Source organism: Pocillopora damicornis, chromosome 11 (assembly GCF_964200805.1).
Source record: "Pocillopora damicornis chromosome 11, jaPocDami1.2, whole genome shotgun sequence".
NCBI classification, from domain to species: Eukaryota; Metazoa; Cnidaria; class Anthozoa; order Scleractinia; family Pocilloporidae; genus Pocillopora; species Pocillopora damicornis.
The window spans coordinates 9,416,456-9,440,454 of record NC_142680.1 but is presented as its reverse complement, the minus strand read 5'-3'; the positions used below and the strand labels follow the sequence as shown (position 1 = coordinate 9,440,454).

General features: G+C 39.6%; 3 protein-coding genes and 1 long non-coding RNA gene across 4 annotated transcripts; 3 read left to right on the top strand and 1 right to left on the bottom strand.

The window, feature by feature from the left end:
- Window positions 1-1,986: 1,986 nt before the first annotated feature.
- On the bottom strand, window positions 1,987-8,028 carry LOC113671210 (transcription factor BTF3 homolog 4). The gene is made up of 9 exons (XM_027187427.2): window positions 7,679-8,028; window positions 6,341-6,400; window positions 5,560-5,673; window positions 5,296-5,347; window positions 4,731-4,787; window positions 4,420-4,457; window positions 3,777-3,825; window positions 2,835-2,897; window positions 1,987-2,239 (listed from the first exon to the last, which is right to left on the bottom strand). The coding sequence occupies exons 2-9, from the start codon at window positions 6,392-6,394 to the stop codon at window positions 2,193-2,195; spliced, it is 474 nt and encodes a 157-aa protein (XP_027043228.1). The 5' UTR covers window positions 6,395-6,400; window positions 7,679-8,028; the 3' UTR covers window positions 1,987-2,192.
- Window positions 8,029-8,560: 532 nt separating this feature from the next.
- LOC113671199 (uncharacterized) lies at window positions 8,561-10,401 on the top strand. The gene has a single exon (XM_027187419.2). It carries the CDS (start codon window positions 9,174-9,176, stop codon window positions 9,711-9,713), a length of 540 nt encoding a protein of 179 aa, XP_027043220.2. The 5' UTR covers window positions 8,561-9,173; the 3' UTR covers window positions 9,714-10,401.
- Window positions 10,402-11,736: 1,335 nt separating this feature from the next.
- Window positions 11,737-12,894, top strand: LOC149037368 (uncharacterized). The gene is made up of 2 exons (XR_016181260.1): window positions 11,737-12,109; window positions 12,567-12,894. It is a non-coding gene; the product is annotated as an uncharacterized LOC149037368 (long non-coding RNA).
- A 9,052-nt stretch (window positions 12,895-21,946) lies between these two features.
- Window positions 21,947-23,111, top strand: LOC149037367 (uncharacterized). Its single transcript, XM_089188039.1, has one exon. It carries the CDS (start codon window positions 21,977-21,979, stop codon window positions 22,628-22,630), a length of 654 nt encoding a protein of 217 aa, XP_089044165.1. The 5' UTR covers window positions 21,947-21,976; the 3' UTR covers window positions 22,631-23,111.
- The last annotated feature ends 888 nt before the right edge of the window (window positions 23,112-23,999 follow it).

Sequence of the window (23,999 nt, the reverse complement as noted above, 5' to 3'; positions counted from 1 at the left end):
TGCGCATTACCTTCTCCATTTCGCTTCTACTTACGAAATCCCCTCCATTCATCGTGTTTCCAGTAGCCCGCAAATGCAACTGGCGGCGTATGTCAAAAGTAGTACATTGTACGTACGGACGTGCGGTCATACCTAAGTTTTCGGCTTTTGGGTTGCTGTCATTACTATTTTTATAAGTATAAGGCTATGCTGCGCACACTGCGAGCTCCGCCATAACTAGCAAAGCGTGCGCCGGGTCCGCCCGGTTTATTACGAAATAGGATGTGCAGTACATACGATTTGCAGAAGTTCCACCCAACTAACAACAAGACGTTTAAGGTCACTTAATATTCGCCTTCAGCTTATGTTGGATTAGTTTGTCGGCCATGTTATTCTTAAAATAGTCAAAGAAAAAAATAATCAAATTTTAAGCCTTCTCTGAGATAAAACTTTCCGCGGTTGTGACGGAATTTTGGTCTAGGAAATGGTCCGAATAATCCATTCCATTGTATAAAACCTCGTCCTCCGCTTTTACTTTGAAATTAAATTAAGTAAGATCAAGGTTTGAAACTCTTTTTCTACTATTCCCTGGAGGTAAAGGAGAACGGAGAAGTGTTAATAGCATAGTGCCAAAGAAACCTCTTACCTCGTGCAGGGTACGGTGCTATTAAGATCCAAAGTCTGATAAGAGACATTTCATCCTCGTAATTTGTATAATTTCGATAAAACTTTTCGTTGCCTGGGGTATCCATCAAGCGGCCACTTTCTTAGAGTAATCCACTATAATTCAAATAACATGGTATTTTGATTTCAGTATTCATTCCTAAATTTACATTTGGCTTCGAGCCCGTCGACTAATCGATACATTCGAGATACGGACACCTAGCTTGCTTGCGGGGTTTTTTCCGTTAGTATTTGCTTCGAGCTTTTAAACCTTCTGTCAGGAGAAATTGGGTGATAAATACTTTGTCAGTTAGAATTTGCATTGACTAAAACACGAATGCTATCACGCCCGCAATTTAATTCCCATCTTTCGTATGAACCGTTGTGGTAACTCCGAGAGAATTTTGTTCAGGGACTCCGGTTCCTGTGTTTCAATACTTCTGTCGTAACCGTGTCTGGAAGTCTTGCAGCTAACGTCTTAATCATGCTGAGAAGATCCCAGTAGCTGTGTCCAAACACATGCTTCATAATTACATCAAAAAGAGCACCTCCGAAAAAAAAAACAAACCCGATTCCATATAGTAAACATGGAATGCACGCAAGTATTTCGATTTATGTTAAATACACCATCACTCCTTAAAGCAAGTTCCTATTGTCTTACTGACAGCGCAATAAATTGCTGGCATATCAAACAAAAACAACTTTAAGCCAGTTATATGTGCTCTCTTGGATGTTTTTGATCATGATTAACCCTTTCACTCCCATAAGTGACCAAGACAGAATTTCTCCTTACAATATCCATACAATATCAAGCATGTAGGTGATGACAATAGAGAAGAATATCAACCATGGGATTATTAGTTGATCCAATACCAAATTCTCTGAACTAACATCATAAGAATAGTATGGCAGATAGTAAGGAGAATTACTAATTAGATCTTGGGAGTGAAAGGGTTAAGTCGTTATTACTTTCTCCTAACCTGTTCGCCATTTTGTTCTGTTTAGCCTTCACAACTTTCCTGCCAATCTACTTAGAGTAATTTCAACCTACTGCACTCAGTTTCAACTTTCTGCATTGTTTGCGATCAATTAAGGTGTTCTCTAACCAATAAGCAGGCTGACATTTTAGCATACATATTATTATCCACACAACCTAAGTTCCTAGGAGGCCCCAAACAACTTTTAAGAGGGATTAGGGCTGAGAGATCCCAATAGCTGTGTCCAAACACATGCTTTATGTTTACATAAAAAAAAAAACACCTCTAAAAAAAACCAATGCTGTATCGTAAACATGGAATGCATGCAAGTAATTCAATTTATGCTGAAAAACCATCACTCCATAAAGCAAGTTCCCATTCTTTTATTGACAGACCAATAAATTGCTGGCATATCAAACAACACAAAGAGTGTATAGGACACCACAAAAAATTGTCTTGTTAACTATTACATATACAATGAAAAAGCAGGCCACAAAGTCTGTTTATTACTTGCGGTCAGCGTATGTGTGGTAGCATCAGTTGTTAGATTTGGTCTTCCACACTGGGATCTTTTTAGACACCCTCTGCCTTCGAGGGCTCATCAAAATTTTCAACTAGCTCTGTGGATAAAAAAATATCGCAATGAGTGAGAGAATGCAGTTAGCCTTTGAACTCCTAATATCTTCATATCAATTCCCCTCGCCTGTCAGCCCTACATTTCATGTCTTGATAGCTCAGAGAACATGGTTATCTGAGTGATAATTATCTCTATTCTCATCACCTCAAGGGGGGGTGGGGCAGAAGGTTAAATTCAACTCCTTTCACTACTCTAATGAGACCCAAGAGCCTAAAACAGCTACTTTATGTTACACTTTTAATTTCAGCTGTAGAATTGGATTGCGTAGTCTAGTCATCACAGTGAGACTGATCTGGAGGAGGTCAGCAGAAGTTAAGGTTGTCTAAATGTCAGAAATGCTAAGATTGTTAAAAAACCAGTCCCTATTACAAACCAGAGATATTCTGAAGAGTGAAAAGAAATAGGCAGAAGCCTGAGAGAAATTCGAGAATGCCAAAAATAGTGAAAATAGCTGAGTACAGCAAGAGGGAAGTTTTCACCCCTCTAACCCTCAGCCAGGTGGTTCAAACTTTTTTTTTTCCTGGTTATTAGTTTATTGGTTTGCAATAAAGTAAATGAAAAAAGGAGCAATGTCTCACCTGGGACATCGTCATCGTCAACCTCCTCAGTATGTGTTGGGACATGTGCACCATCTGTTGCTGCTAAAAGTGAAACAGCAAAACAGCTACTCAGTTACAAGCACATAGCTGTCAAGATTTCCATGCAAAAGTACCTATATGTACATTATTAAGGCTGACTATTCCAAGTCAAAAGTGACACAAGCCCAACATTCAGTTTAATTTGAAATTGTTGTTTGTTATTCAGTGCTCCAAAGGAATACTTTCATTCCAACAACAGCAAATGATTCAACATTTGAGATATCTACACTAGTCATGGTTTCTACATCTATAGAAATGCAATCCACAAGAAGGTTGTAAAATCATTTTTTTCCAAACAGTTTAAATCTTCTTTACATATAGGCATCCTGTTTAAATGGTGATTTTATCAATTGTTGCTTTTGTGTTTCCCTTCATCTCTTAACCCTTTAGCTCCCACAAGTGATTAACATGTGATTTCTCCCTGTAATATTCACACATTATCACGCAAACTGGTAATGAGAATACTCAAACTTATCAAGTTGAAGTCGTTCTTTTGATCTCATATCAAATTCTCATAACCAATTTACATGGAAATGACTGTGTAGCAGCAAGAGGGGAGACTTAACATCCAGATCTTGGGAGTTTAAGGGTTAACAAAAATATTCTAGCTCACACTAAAACATCGGATAATATCTCTAGGCAACGTGGCAGGATTTGCACCCCAAAATATTGTAATTGTTTCAGGAATAAATGAATAAACATCATCTTTTTGGGCTATATTATCTCACTATTTTAGTATACACTAAAAAAACTATTTACATCAGTGTCAGTTTCTATCGGTGCTTTGTGGTTCACTGGGTAAATATCACAGGGTAAATATCACTAGCCACCTCCACTTTAGAGATACAGTAAGCAGTTACTTATCAGATATCTTTGACTCACTTGGGAATTTCTCTGCCAGCTTCCTCAAATTGGTCAGACCTTCACTACTCTGGTAATGAGAAAAGTAATCATATTAGAGCATTTTGTAACCTTTGACTCCCTATCTGTAGAACTCATTCTCTCCAGACTGTTCTCTTTGCATTTCTTATGATACTGACAAGGAGAATTTGTTTTGAAACTTAAGACCTCCTTATAACGGTGATCATTTCCTTTATTCTCATGACCTTTGCATTTGACTCAAGAGTGACATTGTATGGAGAAATTAGAAGCCAGCCACCCAAAGGGGTTAAACAGTTAACAGTCAGCCACGTTTAGTGACAGGTGTAATGTATTAAACTTAAACAGGTATGTTGTATGATATCTGTATCTGTTTCTCTCAAGAAACTTTAAAAAGCTTATAAAAGACTAAACTACAAGCACACCCTCCATTTCAGCGAGGTCTGTCACATGAGTAAAAAAGAAATGATGTTGGCGCACCTCTCTTTCAGAGTTCCAAGCAGTGAGCTAACATCTTTTTTTTCAATGATTCTTTTTGGACTTGCAAAACAGACTTTTCCAAGTGGCAGGGACTTCTCCTTATCTAACAAAAGACTAGCTATAAGGACTCTAAGGAGTACATGTACAAGGATACAAGTGTACTTACCAACTGATTCAAAATTCCAGGAAGCATTTCTGCAATTGCTGAGAGACAAGCACAAAAAATATCAGTCATACAAGATTATAATTCATGTAATGGCTGGTGTACACATACATTTTACTACAAGTAACGTAAATAATAATGAACTGTTTTGATAATGTCACTACACACATAACTTTTTTAATGAACCATCCATTACTCAATCAAGGAGATTTGTAGGCAAGAACAGTTTTGTTTTACACCCACCACATTCAGTCCCATAGTCTTGCAAAAGTACACCACATACAATAAAAAATTTAGTCTGTCATTATACTCACACTTATTTTCAGACTGACCAACCACAGCAAAAGTGTTTGACTGCAGGGAAGCTTGCACTAGGAGAAGTACAACAATTCAATGTTACATGGATTGCTTATTCTTCCCTCTTGTTGCTACACATTTCCTTGTAAATTAGTTGTGAGAATTTGGTGTTACATCAAGAAAACAAATTCTACATGATAAATTTGAGTATTCTCACTACCAGTTTGCTATAATAGGGAGAAGTTACATATTTATCACTTCATAGAGCTGAAGGGTCAAGTGACAAATTTTGTGGGAAAAAATTATTAACTGCCATCCAAACAATGCGTATTTAAGGTGTACCACAGAGAGGAGAGTTAAAAGCCAAATGAACACTTTTGCTGTTAAAGCAACAGCCAGAAAAGAAAAAAAAACTCCAAGGGTAAAATTGAGTTAGCAAGAGTTTCCCATTGTAGAGGATTTAAAATATTTGGGTAAAATTGCACTTAATGCATGCAAGACACACAGTGTGAATCCTTGTTACTTTGAGAAAGTGAAAGATTCCAGTTATCAGGAGTTAGTTCAATAGATTCCTAGAATTACCTTTTGGATTAGTAAAATGAATGACCGTCCCATCATCCTTAATCATGTTTACCTGCAAAGGACAAGTAATTGGAACATTGTAACTGATAAAAAAAAAAATTTTTTCTCATACCTGATCCAACTTATCACTTGCAATGGACCATCAGTGATATCAAGAATGAGAATGAAATTGATCTAACCTTGTCAATGCATAAAAGAAGCAAGGTGAATGTACTGCAAGCTACTTGTTACATGTGGCAACCATTATAATTAATCAAAATTTACCTCTTCAATTCCAGGAATTGAGTTCACAGCAAGCTTCTTGAGGGTGTTCTGGAGTTTCTTATCATCTGCTCCAGCTGTTCTGTGAACTATCTTCTTTTTTCTTCTGGGTGTGCCCTAAAAAAGTTAACTTAAATGTTACGCACTTTTTTTTTTTCCTGCAGCTTATATGGATAAATTGATGTTGAAAACTGTCGTTGCCAGGTTTTGCTCTGACAACAGAAACAGTTCAGGTGTTAAGTCTACCTTCAGGCTCTCTCCTTATTGGTAAAAGCCATTGGAGAATAGCTCAGCTGCCAAAGCAACCACATCAGAGAGACCCACTGCCTTTCTTTCTTTTTTTTTTTCCCCCGGTGTGCAAAACTATAGTACCTTTGATCAGTCTTGCCTATATTACATCAGTGCTGTCAACACACAAAAAATCAACTGTGCTGTAAGTCTGCACCTGAACATAGAAAATAACCAATGTGCCAACTGATATACTCCTTGCTTCCTTCTGATTGTCATGCTTTACATTGTAGCATGATCAATTTAACATTCTCAAAATTAAATCTCTTCTTTCACACCATCATATCACCTCTTAAAATTCCTCTTCCTTCTCATCCCATGTGGCCAGGATAAGGTGGTTTCCTAGATTCTCCAGAAGCACCAGCAGCCGGCACTGTAACCAGCTACTTGCTTCTGAAGCACCAGTAACTTATCTGGCTGCTACTGTTAAATTGTTTTTCATTTTTGTAATGTCTGGATTCTTGACAGTGTAGATGTACCTAAATAAACATCTTACCTTTCCTCCTATTTGAACCCCACTTTTTAATTTTGATAACTTTTCTTGGTTCATACTGGTCTGTCAAAAAAATCAGAACTTTCATATTACTCACAAATGTATTTTCTTTCTTAACATATTGCTCATCTAAAAAGCCCCTGGCCAACCATGCTATAAATGTCTTGGATGAGGTTTACTTTCTCCCCTCTTCCTCTCTCAGTAAGCACAATTCTATTCCAAAACTCATACCACATTTAAGAGAATAAATGAACAAGTTTTACTTCTGTGGAACATTTTACCAATTCTTCTGCTGTAAGGAAGCAGACCATTGTGTACATCAAAAAGCTTTAAAAAATTTCTTTCACCATTAGGAATTAAAGATAACACTCAAGGCTTTGGACAGCCTTGGCATAAAGTTTCAGAAAAACAAGCAAGCAAAGTAATTATCCAGTACTTTGCTGAAAAATATTTCATCCAAATGGTGCCTGTAGCGCAATGCGGATTCATCTCCACTTGGTTATTCACCCTTACTCATGCCCCCTTACGCTGCAGGGTTCATCCAAGTATGGATCATCCAGAGTGGATTATATATAAATAGAAAAGTTACTCTGTAAATGAAAACAAAAACGTCTATAGTGTGAAATTTGGAGCAACTATAGAAAGCAGGGTTACTGAGGTCCATCTTGTCGATGTCAACAGTCTTTGGACAACTAAAAATAACACAACGAGCAGTGGTGCAGTTCAATAAACTGTGTACAAGTGGTTTGTACTTAAATTTACCGCTACATTTTGTTTGATGTTTTAAAAAAAAACCCAGCCATCGTCGCGTAAATTTTGTTACCCACAAGAGCTATTTTGTCTCTCAGAAAACCCTTGCTTAAAAAAAAAATACGATTTAAAGAGGTCCATTTATAACCACAATAATACAAAAGCAATTTAAGGTATTACACAGGATGACAAAATCTTGTTCAAAATCCCACCTTCGGTGAGCTATTTCCGAATACTTATAACTTAAATTTATACGCCCAACAAAATCGAATACGCATCAGATATGGAAAAAACAATATCTACGGTACGTACAGTTCCATCAGCTAAGAAGTGATCGTTTTGTAAGATCATTAATCACTGGATTACAGATATCGATAACACGAGTCCTTCTGTTAGCATTAATCATAAGGATTCCTTCCTCAACTAATACAGAAAAAGAAATCTTTATACAGATCGATAGTACGAGAACATGGTGCTACAGGGACAGCATGCTTCTTCGATTCGACAACATGGGAGAATTTAGAATACGGTATTCGAAGAGGTTTTCGGCATTTCAAACTAACTTTTAAGCGACAGTTCATTTAAACTTACCAGTTAGTAATAATCTTAAACAGTAGTGAATAGAATTCCAGGTAAAATGTCATAAAAGAGTTTTTCCGTCGCTAAACACGAGGATGATTTGATCTGCACGATGGCGTAAGAGACCGATACTGTATTGCGCAGGCGCTATATCGCTGACCGCGTTGTAATCGAGAAATCTGGGTATAGATGTTGAGACTCACACCCAGTCCTCTTGTTGACTCGTTGAATAATGATATAAAGGAAAACTGAGAAGTGTACTGTCGAGCTGTCGCTAAGGAAATGAGTATTACTTAATAATCAATTATCCTTGAGGGTCTCGTTGAAGATTCACGCTCTGCCAGATATCAGCTATCACCCATGAAAGATCCAATATCTTTTAAGATGGATTCTCGTTTACCAATTAGCATTTGCACTGAGTATCGCAGCATATTACTAGATGAAATATCATATTTGCCGGGAAAACGTAACAGACCCAAGCTCTTTTATTTTCTTCCCCTGAGTCCCAGAATAATTTTGTTTCGCAAATTACAGATTTCTACTTTGCAAATTATTAGCATGTTTCCATTTAGAAATCTGTAATTTGCGAAATGGAAATATGCTAGTGATTTTAAAAATATAAATCTGTAATTGCGAAATGGAAATATGCTTATGATTTGCAAAATAGAAATTTTTTACTAGAAATGAAAATATTCAGATTTTCATCTCGTTTCGTTTCGTTTCGCAAATTATAGTAAGCCTTACCGTCTTCTTGAGTCCCTTGAATCAAAGGAGGCTGATGACCATGAAATCCTACCTTTGACGCGAAAATCACGCGCATTGATATCACAGCAAACATTACAATCAAATATTTTATATGTGGTACAACTAGTCTCCAACTACTGGTAAAGTTTTGAAATATGGTGATCACAAATTTTAATAATGGTACTTTGTGCACTTTAAGCCGGGAAGTTCGTATCTATATCGAAAATTGCTTAAACCTGCCGTTTGCTTCGTAGGAGAAACCATTGAGTGAACACAAGAAAATATAAATAAACAATTTATGTTCTCTTGGAAAACATCTACAGTTAGAACAAGACACAAAACACACTCTTTAATTTGAAGGGCTATCTCAGGCTTTAAGGTGGTCATGCAATTTACATTCTCATCTCGGCTAATGCTCAGTTCAGTCATACAACTTCCGAAATGGGCTAGAAAATATTCCTTAGAGTCGAATCAATTTATTTTCGAATGTTAATGGTAGGATAAAAATGAAAAAGAATCCTTTTATGCGGCAATTTAGGGAATAACTCTACAGTTGAAATAACTCCACAGTTGAAATGACAAAAACAGACTAATCGCGTCTAAATCCTTGAACCGAGACGTGCAGGCATAGCTATTGTTTATATGTCACGTCAGGATGACAAAAGGGAAGTAGGCGGAGATAAACTTTGGACGCGAGCCAACCGCACCCACATTCTCTTTCATTCCAAGTCTGCTCGAACACGTCGTCTATCGCTTTGTAACAATGGCGCCGAAGGGATTTTTTATCGTTCTTTTGGTCTCTTTCTTTGGATTGCAAGGTGCTATGTCCTGCTTAGACGATACCGACTGTGCGTACGATAAAAACTGTTGTTCTGATGGCATTTGCAGGTATTATTGTTATTCCTGCTCGAGCGATTGGGAATGTCCTGATTCGGAGGTTTGCTGCGATGGCGACTGTTTAGATTCATGTGTTTGGACGACAGGAAGCATTGCAGGCGCTGTAATTGGTACAATAATCTTCTTTGCTATCATCATTTCCATCGTATCCTGCTGTTGCTGTGCCTGTTGCCCGTATTACCGCTATCGTACGCCCGGTACTGTGATTGTGACAAGCCAGCCGCCGTATCAGCAATTCGTGTCGACCACTAGCACGACGCAGCAAGGAGTTGTGCAGTATCCACCGCCTGGAAGCTACAACCAGCCTCCACCCGCTTATCCACCACCCGGTCCAAACCCGTATCCTCCAGCTCAGGTACAAGGACAAGCCGTTTCGATGCCGCCTGCTGGACCGGTCAAGTACTGAGATGTCTGAAGCAAGGCAACATGAAAGCAAACATCTTTATCTTTGGATTAAGAAGCAACTCGTTCATATAAAGACATAGTTTATTTGCATGGTAGTGGGCAATTTTGCCTAGAACTGTTAATTCACTAGAGTAAAATTAGAGAAAAGTTATGGCGCATCGTAAGATTCTGACACAATCGTCGATTTCTTGACATTTAAGTTACAATAAGCCCATTTTACAGTTGCGTGCTTGGTTACCAAGCTTTTGAACAGGATCGAGGCTAAGCGTGACCTTGTTATGATACAAAGCTTGCTGCTTTTCAAATATAAATTACTTTGTTATCATACCAACTAGATACTATCTTTATCACAACGAGGTCACCTTCAGCCTCACTCCAACTCAAAGACTTGGCAACGAAGTAAATAACTGTAAAATGGCCTATTTCCGCAGTAGAATTGCGTGACAAGCAAAATAATCTTCCCGGAAGTTCGTCGTTTTGCTCATTAAAAATAATGTCGATACGAACGTTATTTGTACTCTTAAGCGACTTTTTATTTCGTGGCAAAGTCACAACTATAGTTAAAAGTTAGGAAAATTAGTTTTAGAAAAGTTAAGATTTCCATTTTAACTCAAAGTATTTTCATTATTTTGTTTTCAAAGTGGCATATGTAAAATGTTTTTAATTAATTAAACTGAGTTGCGTTTGTGGAGCGTTGTGATTGACTGACACCTTACTTTAGCTGTGCAGGCAAGATGATGTCATGATACTTGGCTTCATAATAGTGGGTGCGTTAAACCTTTAAAACCTAACATCAGTTTTCATATTCTCCATACTGTTCTCTGTACTTTTACCAAGGCGCTGACAAGGAGAATTTGTTTAACAATCAAGAGTTTTTTAATTTGGTGATCATTTCCTTTATTCTCATGTCATTAATGTGAGATTCAGGGTGATATTTTTTAAGGAGGAATTATATGTTAGTCACTCTTAGGGGTTAAAGGGTTAAAATGTATGTTGATGAAGGATGTTAAAACTACTCTTTTGTTGTTTACTACTCTTTTCCTTTCAGATTCAGCATAACGCATGTAATTTACATACGTTTTACTGAAGCTGCGGTGCGGCGCTAGTGGCGTCACAGGCGGCCCAAGCTTCAGCTGCGAGATGATCATCTTGCGCAATAACGGTCATGGCGGAATTATAAGAGTTTGTATGGGAATATTTACGACCGCTCTAAGGAATTAAAAATACGTCAAAATACCTCGCCTTACTTCCACAGCGTATTGCTTGTTATCTGACCGCTTACTTTGATAAAAAGAGCCCATTTGAGCCAGTTGTTCATTTCGAGGTTTTCGACGTACATAAGAAAAACCATGACCGTTATTGCGCAAGATCAGTGAAACACTAAGATACACTACTGATATTTCGAGGTTTTCAACGTACATAAGAGCTTGGGCAGCCTTTGGTGGCGTTGAGTTCCAAATCGACACTTAATAATTCGCTGACGGGGTGTACGATTTCAGACCATACAGATATCAGTATTGGTGATTGCACTTTTGCAGTTCGTAGAGGTCGGCTGAAAAATATGCAATGTTAGAAAAAAAATGTGCCGAGCTATTGATCTACTCATCAAATCTTTTGCTTTGCCATGTCCTTGTTGCTGTCGTCGCTGTGGTTTCCTGAGGTTCCTTAGGCAAACCACGACGGCGACGGCAACGAAGACATGGAAAAACAAAAGATCTAATTGGCAAAACAATAGCTCAGCACGTGCATTTTAAAACTTTGTACATTTCTTAGTCGTCCTAAGTAAAACAACAACATGAAATCAACACAATCTGCGTCGTCTGCAAACCGAAACCGCGAGGCAAATTATTTTAATTTCCATTTGGAACTCAACGCTTCTTTTATACGTTATGCTGAAGTTGAGGTTGAGAGTTGTGCCGTATGAGACTGTAAACACATGCAGCCATTTATGAAATTCCAATTAAAGGCAGAAATTAATTTTTTAATCGAAGTCTTCCTTGGCGTTGCCGTCCTGCCTGCTTAAGGTCCTTGTTTGTACGACTATCAGTGTGTAGACGGAAAGCGTTGTTGTGGAGGAGTTTGTTCATACTGTGGTTGGAGCGATGAAACTTATGCAGGCGCTATTGTCGGTCCAATTATCTTCGTCGCCATCATCACTGGTTCCATCGTATCCTGCTTCCGCTGTTCTTGTCCGTTCTACCGTTATCGTAAACCTGGTACTGAGGTCAATACCCAACAGCGCCATCCAGAGTTCACTTCAACTGAGACACATATGATGACAGATCAAGTACAAGCTCCAGATTACAACCAGGCACCACCCGTTTATCCGCCACCTGGTCCAACCCCGTATCCTCCTGCTCAGGTACAAGGATAAGCCGTTTCGAAGCCGCCTTCAGGGTAAGATAACTGAGATGTCTGAAGCAAAGCAACACGGAAACATATAATATTTCATTTTTTAGTTCAAGAGGCAACTCATTTTAAGTTAAGACACAGACTCCTATATGCATGATATGGCGCAAGTTTTTCCTATAATATTTTATATATTGGAGTACAATAAGAGAAAAGTTATGATACATACCGTAAGCTTCTTACGCAATCGTTGATTTCTCGATGATAAGCTGCAATTTCCTCCTTGGTCGAACGACGTGAAAGCAAGACATTCGGCAATTTCCTTATTTGAATTGCGTGACAAGTAAAGTAATCTTCCCGGAAACTTGTTATGTAAATTTACTCCTTTCAAGGATTTTTGTGCGCTCGCATTTAATTTTTTATAGATGTTTTATTAGAGAGAGAAGGCCTTTGCTATGTACTCTATGGGTAACAGATGATTGACTTTTAGGCGTTCTAATTGCAGAGATGAACAAGAAAGAAAATCCTTCCTACTCCACCCCCCTGTCGCGCAAGAAACCCTTCGGTGTGCTACGGAAATTTTTTAAATATCCTATAACTTGATTCATTTTCCTTACAGATGAACATATCCTATAGTGGGACTAAATTACCATAGAGAATTGCTTTTTCGCCTTCGGCAATTAATGTTAGTTTTCATATTTGACTTTGGTGAGCAGATATTATAAATCTTTTCCAGGCGCCCAGTTTAGGCATTTAAAATTAGTTTCTTAATTTTCTTTTTAAACTGGCATCAATTTTTCTTTTGGATAATAAAGCTGAGTTGCGTTTCTGAAGAGTTATGATTGATGGACAACTAACTTTTCTGCGCAGACAAGATGATGCTAAGAAAATTGGCTCGCCAATAAAGGGTGTTTCCAACCTCGCCGGCGGGCCCTTTTCCCGCCCCGTCCCAGACAAGAATGGGGGTGTTTCCAGGAGCATATGAATTAAACATATTGAAATTATTCATTGATTTTCTAAAAAAATACGTTTCATTCATTGCGCTTCTACCAGAACCAGAACTTAAACCAATCACAACAAAGTCATTCTCTTTTTCCTGAGCTCAATAGCTGTCTCTCTTCCTTTTATCCGTAGGGCTACTTGTAATAAAATCCGTTTACGAAAAAAGAGGCTACGATCTAAACTCCGTAAAAAATACGTATTAAACTTGTTAAATGAACCACAACATTTGGCTGAAATAAAAACTCCGAAACTTCTTAAAATTCCAACAAAGGAGTAACAAATTTACGCGAACGAATGCTCAAAAACAACTCATTAAAACTCCGTGAAAACAAACTAAAAGTGCACGAAAAATTTCCACGTCAGTTTTCCAATGCCTAGGTTAGAGCTCTTTGATGTAATTGCCTAATTTGTAAAATCACGCGCGCCGCGCGTGAATACAAAAAGAATACGAAGGGGGGAGAGGAAGAAAAAAATTGTTACTTTAAATTAAAAAACGAAGGAGATTTTCTACACTACTCATGAAACCCTGCACCTCGTAGCCTGAATGAAGGAGTGCCCCTTTTGGACGGACTATCCCCTTGTCACGGAAGGTGTGTTCTAGTAGAGGGAATATCGACCCTCTCTACCCCACCGGTATTCGTCAATTAGTGATAGTCTCCCTAACAAAAGCACTGATCGCAAGCCGGAAATAAATTTAAGAACGAACGCAATTGCCTCACCCATATGAAGAGGTAATCATCTCACGAGTTAAGAACAGCCGTCACTCATAAACTTGTCTACAGTGGTTCACAAAGGGATTCTGTCCTTTCTGTTGTCTCTTTTCTTCTTTTTTTTTAAGCTCAGTTGCGATTGTTCCCTCGTTGAGTCCTGTTGTACAGATGATGTTGTTACTTCTGTTTTTTCGACCACCAATGTGAAACGAGAGAACAGTGCTGTAAGATAGCGAATGCATCAGTAGTATGTGTTTTTGTTCCTGTTCGTACGACTACCAATGTGACAGTGGTGAGCAGTGCTGTAATAGCAAATGCATGAGTAGTTTGCCTTCTTGTTCCTGTTCCCATCACCAATGTAGAACTGGTGAGCGGTGCTGTAATAGCAAATGAATTGGTAGTTTGTCATCTTGTCCCTACTACACCTACTGCATCGATTCTGTGGTCAGGTAAAAGGTTTTCTGGATGGTTTCTGCAGGGAAACTCGCAACAATTGCTCGCTCGATTAGCAGTGTGGCAACAAAAAAAATTGTTGTAACGGCGCCTGCATGTGGCTGTGTCTTATAACTCCCTATAATTTTCCCAACCCTAGGAACTTTCGAAACGCTCGGGATCCTATCAATTTTTACCGGGGCCGCTTACACTTCTAGTTCTTTAAACGACGGCGAGAACGCAAGCATTGCAGTCGGTACAATCGCCTTCTTCGCCACTGTCTTTTCCATCGCCTTTTGTTTCTACTGTACTGCCCGTTATGTCACTACTGATCGCCCGGGACCGTGATTGTGACCAGCCTATTCAGCTAATCCAGTCGACAACCCACACGAATTCAGCAAACATTGGTGCAGTTTCCCCACCCGCAGGATGCACGCAGACTCCGTCAGGTTAGAGCAGCTACCCACAGGCACTGAACCAGCATCTCCCATCTCTGGGACAAGCAGAAACCAGCCCAATGCCTTTTCCGCTCAAAGTGGGATAATTGGTCAAATATCAACATGCTTTCGTAGAAAAATGGTATTTCTGACGAATGAGTCTGCGAATAAGGCAGAAATAGATATTTTGTCGGCACGAGATACGACAAGGCCTGGGCCTTAGGCCCGAGCATCATGGGTAATGATGCAGTGGTATATAAGGGAAAGTATAGCACGTGATGTCCATCTAGGCCTCAGAACCAACCGTTCACCTCTGGCTGATGACAAATTTAGTGGCCTCTTGGAGCAGACCGTTTCTCAGATCAAACGGTCGAACGAAGAATCGGCGGAAAGTCAGATGAAGGAGACCAAGCGCCTCAAATTCAACGAGTCTCTTAAGAAAAACAAAGTGACTAGAGGAGCGCTACAACTCAGGTGTAGTTCTTTCCTTTGTTAATATCGAAGCTAGTAGTTTGCCTTCGCAATCGGAATTAGGCAGTGCCAGTGACTCGGATCCTAGCGTTGCCGCTTGTGCTGATTCTTTCTTGTTAGATTCCTTCGGATTCAGGCTCTCTTGCAGTTGATTTGACCTATTCTTCTGTGCGTGGAGGGCTTAGAAAATTTCTGGATTTTTGACGTACTTTGGAAGTTTCGCAATTTGTCCTAAATGTTATTATGCAGGGTTACAAAATTCCCTTCCTTCAACTTCAAACACCTTTTGTTAAGAGAGACAATACTTCTGCTCGTGAGAATAGTGATTTTTGTTTCGCAAGCTGTCAGCGATTTACTTTGCTTGGACCTAATTGCATAACTTGCTTGTAAGCCCGATATCATTAACCCACTTTCAGTTTCTACCCGTAGTTCGGGAAAGCAAAGGCTCGTTTTGAATCTTTGACATGTCAACCAGTTAATATACGAACAGAAGTTCAAATGTGAAGATCTGGGCGGCGTTAGGCAGTTGTTTTGATCGTAATTATTACTTGTTTAAATTTGACCTTCAGTCTGGTTATCACCACATTGAAATTTTCCCAGACCACAGAAAATTTCTCGCTTTTTCTTGGGATTTTGGGAACGGGGTTTCAAAATATTTTCAGTTCTGAAAATTTTCAGAGCTCATAGAGCCTCTGTGCTTCCTTTCGGGTTTTCTTCAGCCCCGTATGTTTTCACATCGATTTTTAAGCCATTACAGAAATCGTGGAGGAGCCAGGGCATCCCGATAGCTCATTTCCTCGACGATGGTTTAGGAGGGGGAACAGATTTTGTTTCTGCTAAAGTTAACAGTTTAGTCGTCCATTCAGATTTTCTCAAGTCTGGATTTGTTCCTAATGAGGAAAAGTCCCTTTGGGAGCCTCTCCTAGTTATCACCTGGTTGGGTGTGATTCTCGACACTATTGATGGGACTATACAAGCAACCGACGAACGTATTGAAAAGTTAAACGCTGGCCTTGTTGAGCTACTGTCTTGTCAACCTCCCTGAAAGTGCACGTGAAGGGAGACGCCATTGTAACAGGTCAAATAATTTCCCTCTCTCCCTGTGTGGGTTCCTTCGCCCGTATTATGACTAGATTTCTTTTCTTGGTCGTGAATCCGGCGCGCTCTCGGGAAAGCGAAGTTTTTCTCTCAGACGACTCTCTTTCAGAAATCAGTTTCTGGAAGAACAACTTGGGATTCTTCAATAGCAAGGTTTGTTCGTCGGTCCAGTCCCTTCCGGTCAGGGTCACCTTTTCAGATGCCCCCAATTCGGCTTGTGGTGCTTTCGTAAAAGAATCAAATTTAGTATTTTATCAGAACTGGTCTCCTGTAGTGCGTGCCTAAAGTTCTACATGGAGAGAACTCAAAGCTGTTTGCCTCACCTTGGAAGCTTTCGCGAGTCACCTTTCTGGTGTTAAGGTTATTTGGTATTCCGATAACCAGAACGTCGAATCTATTCTTCAAAACAGTAGTAGGGTAGCTGACATGCACCAATTGGCCCTCCTAGTTATCCAAATATGTCTTGAGTTTCACATATCACTTGAGGTTAAGTGGATCCCTTGGGAGCTTAACGCTAAGGCTGATGCAATGAGCAATTTAACCGATTATGATGACTATACCATTAACGAAGCTATCTTTCAAAGAATTAACCTATTTTTGGGGTCCCACACCGTTGACAGATTTGCTTGTCCCTATAACGTTAAGGTACCAAGATTTAACTCTGAGATTTTTTCAGACCGGCTGTGTAGTAGTAGATGCCTTCTCCCAAGATCGGGGGCACGATAATGATTGGATTTGTCCTCCAGTGTGCCTATTAATTAGAGTGGTAAAGCACATGGAATTGTGTAAGGCGAGAGGAGCGGTTATCCTCCCCTTGTGGAAGTCCTCTTGCTTATGGACTTTATTTTGTAGAGACAGTGTGCAACGGAACAGTTTCGTAATTGACTGGGTGTTTTTACCCAAGTTCCCAGGTCTCCTTATCAGAGGGAAAGCCCGAAACTCGCTTTTCGGTTCCAGACCCCTGGACTTTGATGCTATAGCCCTTCGAATTGATTTCGCCGCCCCAGATCTCCCTGTGCTTGCGTAGGCTTCTGTACGAAGTTCAGTATAGACTGTGATCGTTGTAATTAGCCCGGCGGGCTTTTTGTATTCACCGCGGAAGTTTTCTCTTCTGGGTGCAAATGTGATTTTGTTTGAGTCAATCCCAGCGTAATTGCTCTAAGTCCTTTGTACTTAGCTTATGGGTTGTTTGGCATTTACTCAGGCTTGAAGTGACTTAAATCATAGAATTCCTCGTCAATATTGCGTATTGCGTTATGACACGAGTTTGTGTCAAGAATTTATTCAGCATTGTTTGAAATTAAAGGGACCCATTTGTAGGCGTAGGCTTCTGTACGAAGTTCATTAAAGACTGTGATCGTTGTAATTAGCCCGGCAGGCTTTTGTATTCACCGCGGAAGTTTTCTCTTCTGGGTGCAAATGTGATTTTGTTTGAGTCAATCCCAGCGTAATTGCTCTAAGTCCTTTGTACTTAGCTTATGGGTTGTTTGGCACTTACGCAGGCTTGAAGTGACTTAAATCATAGAATTGCTCGTCAATATTGCGTATTGCGTTATGACACGAGTTTGTGTCGCGAATTTATTCAGCATTGTTTGAAATTAAAGGGACCCATTTGTAGGCGTAGGCTTCTGTATGAAGTTCAGTAAAGACTGTGATCGTTGTAATTAGCCCGGCGGGCTTTTTATTCACCGCGGAAGTTTTCTCTTCTGGGTGCAAATGTGATTTTGTTTGAGTCAATCCCAGCGTAATTGCTCTAAGTCCTTTGTACTTAGCTTATGGGTTGTTTGGCACTTACGCAGGCTTGAAGTGACTTAAATCATAGAATTGCTCGTCAATATTGCGTATTGCGTTATGACACGAGTTTGTGTCGCGAATTTATTCAGCATTGTTTGAAATTAAAGGGACCCATTTGTAGGCGTAGGCTTCTGTACGAAGTTCAGTATAGACTGTGATCGTTGTAATTAGCCCGGCGGGCTTTTTATTCACCGCGGAAGTTTTCTCTTCTGGGTGCAAATGTGATTTTGTTTGAGTCAATCCCAGCGTAATTGCTCTAAGTCCTTTGTACTTAGCTTATGGGTTGTTTGGCACTTACGCAGGCTTGAAGTGAATTAAATCATAGAATTGCTCGTCAATATTGCGTATTGCGTTATGACACGAGTTTGTGTCACGAATTTATTCAGCATTGTTTGAAATTAAAGGGACCCATTTGTGGTCCACTTTGCAGATTCCATTTATCTATGTATTCTCTGTTGGAGTTTGATTATTCCCGGTTATTCTATTTTTATTTGACTATTTCTTTAGTTATTTCTTGTTGGATTGTACTCCTCACTTTGCCTTATTTTATCTCTCGTTTAGATATTTTTCATTCGGGATTTAGGGCATTCCGGGACGGACCGCTTGACAACTTGCTTGAGGGGCTGAAAGATCGACCGAAGACGACTGTGCTCTCTTCCAAAGCAAATGGGACTGATGGGACTGTTATGGTTTAACTAACGATGTGTCTAGAATAAGAAGTGATATTTCCCTTCAAAAAGGCTTCATGATTATTAAGGTTTTGAAAAGCAAGAATGTCCAGCTCCGGAAAGGCGACGAAGTCGTTATGTTATAATTGTCTAGTTCTGTATGCCCCGTTGAGTTGCTTAAGAGGTGTTTAGTTGTGTTTAAGATACACCCTGATTCCAAAGATTTTATTTCAAGCCTATTTCTAAAGGGAAGGGCTCTTGCAAGCTTGTTGCCCCTGATAAGCCCATTAGTTACTCTACAATTAGAGGGGCTTTTCGCTGGGACCTGCAAAGTCTCGGAGTTGAACCGTCCAAGTTGGGTTTGCATTCTCTAAGATCTGGGGGAGCCATTACGATAGCAAGTAATGGAGTAAACGACAGAGTTTTCCCACGACATGGTTTTTGGAAATCGGTACAAGCCAAAGACACATACGTGGACGACAATTTTGAACAATGACTCGAAGTATCGCGTTTTCTTGGGCTCTGAAGGCGTTTTCGTGTTTTTGGTGGTATTATATCACCTAGCCTCGTGCGTCTTGCCCAATTCTTTGTCAGTCTATATATGCCTCGGGTTGGTTCTCGGCAGGCTTCCCTAAATAAACTTATTTGGTGTACACTACTGTGTTATTTGTTGTGTAGTGGAGACAAAATATGGTATTTCTGACGAATGAGTCTGCGAATAAGGCAGAAATAGATATTTTGTCGGCACGAGATACGACAAGGCCTGGGCCTTAGGCCCGAGCATCATGGGTAATGATGCAGTGGTATATAAGGGAAAGTATAGCACGTGATGTCCATCTAGGCCTCAGAACCAACCGTTCACCTCTGGCTGATGACAAATTTATTTTAGTTTGAAAACATATTTTCTTTAGCTGTGAAGCCTCGTAGGATGGGCTGCCAACTGCTCTGAGTTTGGGCCATGGTTCCTACCCAGATTTCCTGTCATGTTTTTCCCCAAAGGGGTTTTTTCTGGCAGGTTTTTTCTGGCCTCTGTATAACCGTAGTTATGTCCTTGTAAGCGGTTGCCCATCTCTGTTAATCCAGACTTGGTGAAGTTTGCATGTTAGTAATGTATACCTTTTTTTAATGTCTAAGAAATTGACTGTATATCAGGATTGTATATGGTATATCAGTTGCGAAGATATGTATGTATGCATTCCCCGGGCTATATATGCCTCGGGTTGGTTCTCGGCAGGCTTCCCTAAATAAACTTATTTGGTGTACACTACTGTGTTATTTGTTGTGTAGTGGAGACAAAATAGGAAGGTAAATTTCTCAGAGCAGTGCACAGCCACAAAGGTATTAAAAAGGGGAACTAAAAAAGAAAGGTGTTTTCGTTTTTCAAATTGGGTTGGGGAACCGTCATCATTTATGGCGAGGGTGGGGGGGGGGGGAGGGGAGGGAGGTTTAGAGGATTTTGGTTGAGTAACGATGAACTTTACCTGATTCCCCATAGTAAGACTTGTAATTTCCTTATGATTTCAACCTCTGTCATTGGCAGTAAATTACCAGTCGATTTTCAATAGTCCCCCATGCATACTCTGTTGGTGGACGACCGGTCCACTCCCCCCTACATTTCCCCCGAAAAACCATTTGATCATGCAATATATGACTGGTCCAAATCTGGTACCCAGATCCTTCCGTGTAACTGAAATATTTGGATACTAGACCAGATTGGTCCCTAAGAAATTTCAAATAACTATGGTTTAAGTATAGGTTAAAGGATAAATTACGTTCATTCCGCTGGAAAGACTTGACAGTTCTGGTTCAAACTCCCCCCTCCCAGTCAGACAATGTCCACATCGATCCCCCACCCCGAGGCACGGACGGACTACAATTCAATGCCCGTGAATTTCCTGGTGTTGAGATTGAGGCTTCGAATTGATCGGCACGTGAACTGGAATGATTGGAAAGCGTTGATTACCCTAGAAATAGAATCATTAAGAATCTTCGTTTTGGTCGAAATGAAAAATTCCAGATATTTATAGATCGTGAATTCAACAAAAAATTGCGCAATGGCGAAAAAAGAATGAATGAGTACTTAAGTATTTTATTAATAGGAATATAACCTTTGAATGTGAATTGTTCTGATAAATGCTACATTTTAAAATAGCTGAAAAAGTCAAAATAAATTTCCATATTTTTTGAGAATGTACGCAACGAAATATAACACGAGTGCAGTTGCCATGATACAAAAAAGATATGGGTGAGGATTTGATAAAACACGACTTTCGCAGACAATTTTTTAAATGAGTACTTTACTAGTGAGCAGTAAACAGCAACAGACCTTATCAACTTGATTTATTTTCTCGACCGAATTAGTCTTCTTTTACAGATTTCATTAGAGAGTTTGAACAAGATGGTTAAACGTAAATAATTAAAAAATGTAATCTATAAATTAGCCTCTCGTCATCCACGAAAACATAGTCATCCGCGATATTAATCTCTGATAAAGATAACCCCTTTTTTCCTTACAATAAGGGTGCGAAACAGGAGAAATATGTAGATAAAGAACGTGCGATATATTACTGAAATCCTGTCTGATGGGGCTCAAAGATTTGAAGTTAAATCCTTAAGTCTCAAAATTAAACTCATTATCATGCAGGATTTCAGTCATATCCTGTACTTACTGATTATCTAGGTGTTTCTCGCTGTTCACACCCTTGTCTGTCAAAAAAAGGTTATCTCTATTGGAGATCAATATTTACGAATAACTATATTTTTCTCGAATGACGATGGAGTTGACAGATTTGAGACGTTTTTAGGTTCTTCGTACGATATTTTGTCCTCTAAAATAGGATTAGCGGAGATAACACTACTGAGTAGGAATAATCCTATAAAATGCCAAATTTGGATTGAATAGCTAAAGTGGTAGGAAAATTTACATTTTAAACTTAAAAAACAATAAAATACAAGATGAATACAAGTTGCCAAATTACCAAAAAATACAGCGAGAATTTGATGGAACACAAGTTTGGCCAAGGTTATCGGAGATCAATATTTACGAGTATGTTTTTCTTCAATGATGATAGGCTTGACAGATTTCTATCGTCTCACGGTTTTTTGAGCCTTGGTTTAAAATTTAGCTTTAACCTCACTTGACTGAAGGAACCGGACCATCCCCGTCACGAGACTATGTATAGTAACATTATTTCACCTCTTCCTCCTCCGCTTCCTTCCCTCCCTTTCTGGAGAGAGTTTAAAAACTAGGGAAGTCACCTAATTCATCTATTAATCTCACATCGAACACGCGCCATTTGAACTATGAAGAGGACAATGGCTTTTAGGGAACTTTCGTGCCTTCTTTTTGTCTGTTTCTTTGCTTTGGGAAATGCTATATACTGCTTGGAAAGCTCTGATTGTTCGGCCCTTGAATCCTGTTGTCCAGATAACGTCTGTAGAGAAAGATGTTACGTCTGTTCGTACGACTACCAATGTGGATCGAACGAGCATTGCTGTAAAAGCAAATGCATCAGTGGTTTGCCTTCTTGTTCTTGTTCTTGTTCGCACGACGACCAATGTGACGTTGAAGAGGAAAGTTGTGCGGGAGTATGTTCGTCATACTGTGGTTGGAGCAGCGGAACTATTGCAGGCGTTACCATTGGAAGTATTGTCTTCTTCGCCATCATCATTTCCATTGTATCCTGCCTCTGCTGTGCTTCTTGCCCGTACCACCGTTATCGTGTACCCGGTGCTGTGATTGTCACCCAACAGCCGCAACAACAGCATGTCTTAACTCAGGCAAACACAATGATGACGCAGCATGTACAAGCTCCTCCGCTGAACAACTACAACCAGCCTCCTTCAGGTTTCCGCCAAGCACCACCTACTTATTCGTTACCTGGTCCAAACCCGGATCCTCCAGCTGAGGTACAAGGACAAACCGTTTCGATGCCGCCTCACGGGCCGGCCAAGTAATAAGATGGTTGAAGCAAGTCAACATGGAAACAACCGGCAACTCATTTATGCATGGTATATATCATGAAGTTCAAGCAAATTAATTTTCCCGGAGTTTCATCATTTTATTTGCTCTTTTAACGGATGCTTGCGGAAGTACAGTTAGTTTTTTATCAATATTTTACGATAGAGTCAAGGCCTTCGTCTATGATGTTTCCAAATCACTGAATATGAATTATTCTAATAAATGTTGAATTTGGTTGAAATGGCTAAACAATTAGAAAATCAGACATAGTTTGAAGCTACAAATACTGAACAAAGTTCCTAAAGACACCGGAAATCTGTCAAGCCTGACGTCATTCAAGAAAAAAAAAGTCACTCGTAAATAACCTCTTCGAAAAATTTTATTTAATCAAATTCTCAATTTTTTTTTTTTTTTAAATTATGGCGACTGGTATTAATCTTGTATCAGTTCATCGTGAATAAAGTTTATGAAATTATTTTCTAATTGTATTAAAGTTCACACGGCAACCAGGTGGACAATCAGACATAGTTTGAAGCTACCCTGGTTTGCAGATTTAATGAATGTAACCGAAGAAGTTACAATTCATAGACCCAACGTTTCAACAACAGGCGACAAAAGTTTCGATTCTCACCATCCTATTTGCCATAAGAAGTCTGTAGCCAAAACTTTACTTAGGAGGGCTGATTGTCTACCATCATCACTCGATTCGAAGGCTGAGGAGAGGAAATATGTTTCCAATGTCCTAAAGGCAAATGGCTATACAAAAACTTTTCTCCGTAACTGCCAAAAACCAGTTACAAATAGTAACGCTCTTGATGGAAGGGAACCAGCGACTGGTTTTGCTGTTATTCCTTACATACAGGGTGTTACTGAACCCATCAAGAGAATTTTGAATAGCCACAACGTTAAAGTTGCTCAAAAACCTTTTCAGACTTTGGGGCATATTTTCGCCAAACCTAAGGATCCTGTCACGAAAGAACAACGAACCGACGCCATTTATTCTATTCCTTGCAATGACTGTGACAACGAATACATCGGACAGACCAAACGCCAGTTTGGTACACGGTTAAAAGAGCACCAAAAAGCGGTTTTTCTTTGCAAAAAGGAAAATTCAGCTTTATCGGAGCATACTTGCCTAACCAACCATACTATTGGGTGGGACAATTCTAAAATTATCACCACTAATCGACGTTACCACTAGCGCCTTTGTTTGGAGGCTTGGCACATTAACTCCGTCTACGCTCCGTTAAATCGTGACGATGGCGGTCTGCTTCCTGCCTATTTACACCTCGTCAGAAAAAAGGCCGCTAATTAGTGATCATATAAAAGGACCTCTTGTTGCAGCGTTTAGATCACCCCTGATGA